We start from the raw sequence: 5861 nt of genomic DNA on the forward strand, positions 1-5861 counted from the left end.
TACCGTACCACGTTTGTTTGGGTATACATTAGTTGGCATCGTTATGACCATAAATTACTAAACAGTGACCAAAACATGAACAGTCCGTTCACACTATCCAAATAAATGTATTTTAACAGTTAATTTCATAAATATATAAACTTCATAAACATATAAAAATGCTTATGTATAAGCAATAAATTAAATTAATTAATAATATATATTTGCTTATAATTCCATCGTATTTTTAAAGTTTTCTAAGTTTATTATAAGTAACGTTTTAATTTAAATCATAAAAAAATTTTTGTTTAAACCATAACAGTGTGATATTTATACAGAGTAATTACGCTGGAGTATTATTTATTGCTGGTTAGATGATTTTCATTTGTAACTCCATCGAGCTACTTAGGACTACACCAATAGATGAAGTAGCATCAAATATAAAATACCTGCTTTTTTTAAATTATATTAAATTTTAAAATAAATCAACTTGTTAATAAATATAATACCACAAATAATTACTTCTAATTACATCAGGATTTTTGAAACAATACATTGTGGATGAGCTGCTTTTAACTTTTAAGTGACAAGTAAAAAAGTTGTTGGCAACGCTCTGTTTACATCTGTTTGCCAAATACGTCAATTTTGTTTTTCCTTTGCATTTTATTTGAGTTGTGCCAATAACTTTGTTTTTAAAGTTTTGCAATAAAATATGGTAAGAGTAATTATTTTTCAGCTCCAATTTAATGGAACAAATAAAAATTTATAAATACTTTACAGTTTTCTTTAATATATAAAGAGGAAAATGCTCATGAAGACGGTATATGGTCTTGCGGTTGGGCTAGAATTCAGGAACCGGCAATCGAGTCTAGTTTTGAGGAGGATAGAGATCCTGACGTAAGTCGTGACTCCCTAACAGCAAAGAAAAAAAATGAGCCTATTGATTTCGTCGTAACTGGCGGGCTGGATGATTTGTTGAAAGTTTGGGACATTAATAAAGATTCTACGCTCAAACTTCGGCACACACTTAAGGGACACGCTTTAGGTGTAATTTCGGTTGCAATCTCATCTGATGGAAAAAGTAAGTAGACATATATATTAATACAAAATTATAATATTTAAAAATTATTTTTTTATAGAAATAGCTAGTAGTTCTTTGGACTCAACTTTGTGTGTATGGGATACTGAGTCTGGAGAGCGCAAACATCTATTAAGATTAGGTCCGGTTGATTTGTGGACGGTGGCGTTTTCGCCATGCAATAAATTTATTATATCGGGTTCACATACTGGTAAAATATCAATGTATAGCGTAGAGACTGGCCAAACAGAGCAGGTGCTCGATCCACAAAACGGAAAATTTACACTAAGCATAGCTTATGTATGTATAATTAATTTCTATATAGAGTTTTTTTTAAAATATAATATCTTATTGATAATAGAGCCCGGATGGAAAGTATATTGCGAGTGGCGCTATTGATGGTATCATAACTATATTTGATGTTGCTGCTGGTAAGGTTGTACAGACTCTGGAAGGTCACGCTATGTCTGTGCGTAGTTTAACTTTTTCACCAAATTCCCAGATGTTGTTGACGGCATCCGATGATGGACATATGAAACTTTATGATGTGTATGTATAAGTTTGAATAATTGTTATATGTTTTGATAAACCATAATCTTAAAATTGATATTTCTTCCCATTTTATACGTTATTCCATATATTACAGTGCTACCTAACAATAAACCTCCACACAGTTGCAGTATCCTCTTCGAGACCACGGTTGTGGTACAGCGATGTTCTCAACAGGTCTGTGCCTAATAGCCCCTACAAATAATGATGCCTTCTCTGTGCAACAAGAACTGTCCTAGCTCAAGAGCAGTGCAAATTTGTCACTTATTAATACATTTATTCCTAATTCAATTTTGTTTCTAAACAATCGACTAGCTCTCACACTACAATTGTGTCTACCCACATCCTAACCCATGTACACGTATTAGAAATTCATTTCATGTTATCTACTTCGATAGATCTCTGTGTTTTAGAACAACGAACTCAGTGTTCATGGGAAATCCCTTAAAAAATTTTAGAAAAATTGTACCAGTGACGACGATATTATTTTAATAATATTAATATTTTATTAATATTAATATTTTATTAATATAATATTTATTAATATTATATTATAATATACAATTTTATTAATATTAATATTTTATTAATATTAATATTTTATTAATATTAATATTTTATTAATATTCATATTTTATTAATCTTAATTCCCGCGGGCTACAACAACAACAATTTGCTTCAATTCTCAACCATGCTTATAGAATTAATTTCCAATAGTCTTTAGGTTTAGTTTAAATCAGATCATCGTACAAAATACAAACTAATAAAAACTTATTCTATACTTTCAGTGCACACTCCGATGTAGCTGGTACGCTTTCAGGACATGCATCTTGGGTACTCTGTGTTGCATTTTCGGAGGATGGTAAACATTTCGCATCGTCCTCTAGTGATACAACAGTTAAAATCTGGGACTTTGCTGAGAGAAAGTGTATGCATACATTTAAGGAACACGCAGATCAAGCTTGGGGTGTATCGTATAACTATAATAATGATAAAGTGATTTCAGTATCGGAGGACAAGTGTCTTAATATATATAACTGTCCACCAAATGCTGTTGTTTAGACGCATATATAGATCTAGTGCAAGTACAAAATTCTAAAGTTTTAAATTTTTTATTTTTCATTAAATAAGCATTTTCTCATTTGAATCACCAACCGTGTAAGATTTTTGATAAATAAAAGAAAAACCGTTTACTTTGTTGAATTTGAATCCTTTGCGTCTATTTGTTTAATTTGCGCTTGTGTTAAATGTTTATCCCACGTATTTTCCGGTATGTGAACATTGAATGATTTGAAATATGTAAGTATATCATCTGCGAATAAAGGGAAATAATTATTAAAAATTATTATAATTATTTAAAATGTTACTCACCAATAAGAGGTTCCTTCATTTTGTACTGCTGAGCAATTCGTTGTTTAGTCCAGACTTCTGGCTCACTATTATGATCCGTAATAAAATCGATTGCCTGTTTTAATGTGCAACGTCCCCGCGCAACTTCTCTTGGCATTACATGTCCATATTCTGAAAACTCCGGCGTTGTTCTGTCTAATGGTAATGGTCTATCTGGATTAAAAGTTCGTGTTATAGGATACTCAACCTGTTTTATTGGAATTATTTATATTAATGTAAGGTCATATATATAATGTGTGTGTGTTAACATACAAATTTATCTTCGGATGTTACATAAACCCTTTTCAAGCGTTCATCCAATGCCGAGTCCTTGCTTTCTAACTTAAGCTTAAGATTTGGATCGACTAAGAATTGCAAATAGTTTTAGGTTAAAAGTTTTTTATTTTCATTCAAGAATTTAAAAATATATAAAAATTGCAATATTTACGTTCCAATGCACGTTGCATGTCTTTGATATTAGATTCAAATTTTGGTGCCGCAGCCGTTTTTTCTCGGTCTAAAAACCTGTGTGCTCGATTTTCTACATTAAATCGATTTATTCTGCGCGATAACATAGACCTGACATTACCCATTTTCAGAAATATTTTAATTTATAATTATTTGTTCAATTAAATCGGCACAAAAGCAAAACTCATGAAAATAAAAAACATATGTTCAATATTTTCAGTAGAGTGACATCTTGCGGCAAAATTAAAAAAGAGTATTTAAGTTTATTATAATGTAAATGATTTTTAACTGCCCACAACATTAATAAAAATTGAATAATTTTGTTTTAAATTATTTTTTTAAGTAAAAGATCATAAAAGATATTATTTGTTTTCAAAACTGTTTTACAATTTTGATCATATCAGAAATAAAGTTTTATAGTACGATTCCTATAGACTATTGTAGCTAAATTTATTAAAACTAAAATTTATTTAAATTTAACTGCAATGCAGTCAATTATTACTAACTTATTATGTATTGCTAACGTAATTTCTAACCTTTGTCATTATAAATATTGATAGAGCCTAAGTATGTTGTCAGTCAATTATTAACTAAATCGGTTAAAATGATAATTTTTAGTTAAAAAAATAGTTTATTCTACTTGCTTAATATTTTTAATCGTATTTTTATTAATATTCCTTATGCTATAGTGCAATTACATGATCGCATTTAACTCATAATAATAGGTCTGTTCCACGAGCTACTCGTAGTAAAATTCAAGTAAAATACAAGTAAAATAATTTGGCATTGAAAGCAACAACTACTGACAAAACTCTCATGCGAATACAGTATTAGCGATGATATAGAACTATTTTTATATGAGAAAATAAACAATATTAAAAAGCGAAGTGCTTCTTGTTCCAATAACCTTAGAATTATGTTTGCTGAATTATCTTTGAACTACATTTACATTAATGGATGCGATTAAATAATAACAATTAAGTGGTATGTGAGAAACAATTTTTGCGCTTTAATAGAATACACAGTCCTAAAATGGCAATTATAGCCTTTTTCTTGAAACATTAAGTCATGTACTTGACATCAAATAGGCATAAGGTATAACGTTATGCCGTTACAGCTAAATTTATAATTATATTCTGAATATGATGTTGGAGTTCCCTATATAGTCAACTGTACATAAAGTTAATCACTTGTTATATGTGCTTGGAATATAGTAATTATTATAAATATAGTAATTATAGTAAACTGAAATCATGTTGTCATGTATACTTTTCTTTTTCTAAAATTATCGAGCATATAAGGAAGTCAAATTCTTATATTGAATGATTATTAGTTTCAGATTCTTGCTTTCGCATTATATATATAATAATCTAGAGATTTAATTTCATATATATTATATATATAGTTTCACATCAGTCCAGTAAGTTTTAAGGTAACGAAAGTAAATTTTTACTTATTAGAATTGACAATTCTACATCATAACCTATAAGATCAACTATATTTAATGTAATTGCTGAATACAGTGATTGACAATAAAGTGAAGACAACTGTCTAAATTTCCGTTTGAATTGTATAGACATTTGATTTTTTTTCTTTTTTAATTATATTATTAATAATCACGTTAAGAATTTAATTTGTTTGAAGTTGACCACCCTTTTCGAAAAAGTTAATTCTATATAATATTGTATTTCCACTTAAAGGATTTTGTATGAAAAATGGGTTTTTAAATTTTATAAGAGTTTTTAAAACAAATAATATCTTTTATGATCTTCTTTTACTTATAAAACTAATTTAAAACAAAATTTTTTAATTTTTATTAATGTGGGCAGTTAAAAATCATTTACATTATAATAAATTTAAATACTCTTTTTTAATTTTTAATTTCAATATTTTGTATTTAATAAATTTAAAATATTGAAGTAGTAATTACTTATAACATAAATCAAATGTACAAAATAAATTTAATAAAAATGATATGAAAAAAATAAATACGTTGTATATATTTTTAAAATTTTTAAAAATTTAAATAATTATTTATTTTTAGAAAAAAAAAATAATTATTTCACGGGCTAATTGGTCAGTTATTAAATAATGATCTTTTTTTTAAAAAAAAAAATGTATTATTTAGTTTTATAAGATTTTTATTGTCCAATATTTTGACTCGAAATAGATTTTTATTGAACAATAAAAATCTTATAAAACTAAATAATAAATTTTTTTTTTTTTAAAAAAGATCATTATTTAATAACTGACCAATTAGCCCGTGAAATAATTATTTTTTTTTTTAAAAAAATTTCTTGTGATCATTAAAACATTTATTTATTTTTAGTTAATTCATGAAAGTCTAGAATCTTTTTACAGTTGTATATAACATTTTTTGTAGATTTGTTAGATTTGA

General features: G+C 27.3%; 2 protein-coding genes across 2 annotated transcripts; one reads left to right on the forward strand and one right to left on the reverse strand.

The window, feature by feature from the left end:
- Positions 1–615: 615 nt before the first annotated feature.
- Positions 616–2815, forward strand: LOC119677563 (WD repeat-containing protein 61-like). The gene is made up of 5 exons (XM_038088965.1): positions 616–694; positions 760–1060; positions 1119–1357; positions 1419–1606; positions 2395–2815. Exons 1-5 carry the CDS (start codon positions 692–694, stop codon positions 2666–2668), a joined length of 1005 nt encoding a protein of 334 aa, XP_037944893.1. The 5' UTR covers positions 616–691; the 3' UTR covers positions 2669–2815.
- Positions 2778–3669, reverse strand: LOC119677564 (protein NDUFAF4 homolog). Its single transcript, XM_038088966.1, has 4 exons — positions 3444–3669; positions 3269–3360; positions 2978–3203; positions 2778–2918 (listed from the first exon to the last, which is right to left on the reverse strand). The coding sequence occupies exons 1-4, from the start codon at positions 3586–3588 to the stop codon at positions 2797–2799; spliced, it is 585 nt and encodes a 194-aa protein (XP_037944894.1). The 5' UTR covers positions 3589–3669; the 3' UTR covers positions 2778–2796.
- Positions 3670–5861: the final 2192 nt, after the last annotated feature.

This window comes from Teleopsis dalmanni, chromosome 2 (assembly GCF_002237135.1).
Source record: "Teleopsis dalmanni isolate 2A chromosome 2, ASM223713v2, whole genome shotgun sequence".
In the NCBI taxonomy this organism is placed as follows: Eukaryota; Metazoa; Arthropoda; class Insecta; order Diptera; family Diopsidae; genus Teleopsis; species Teleopsis dalmanni.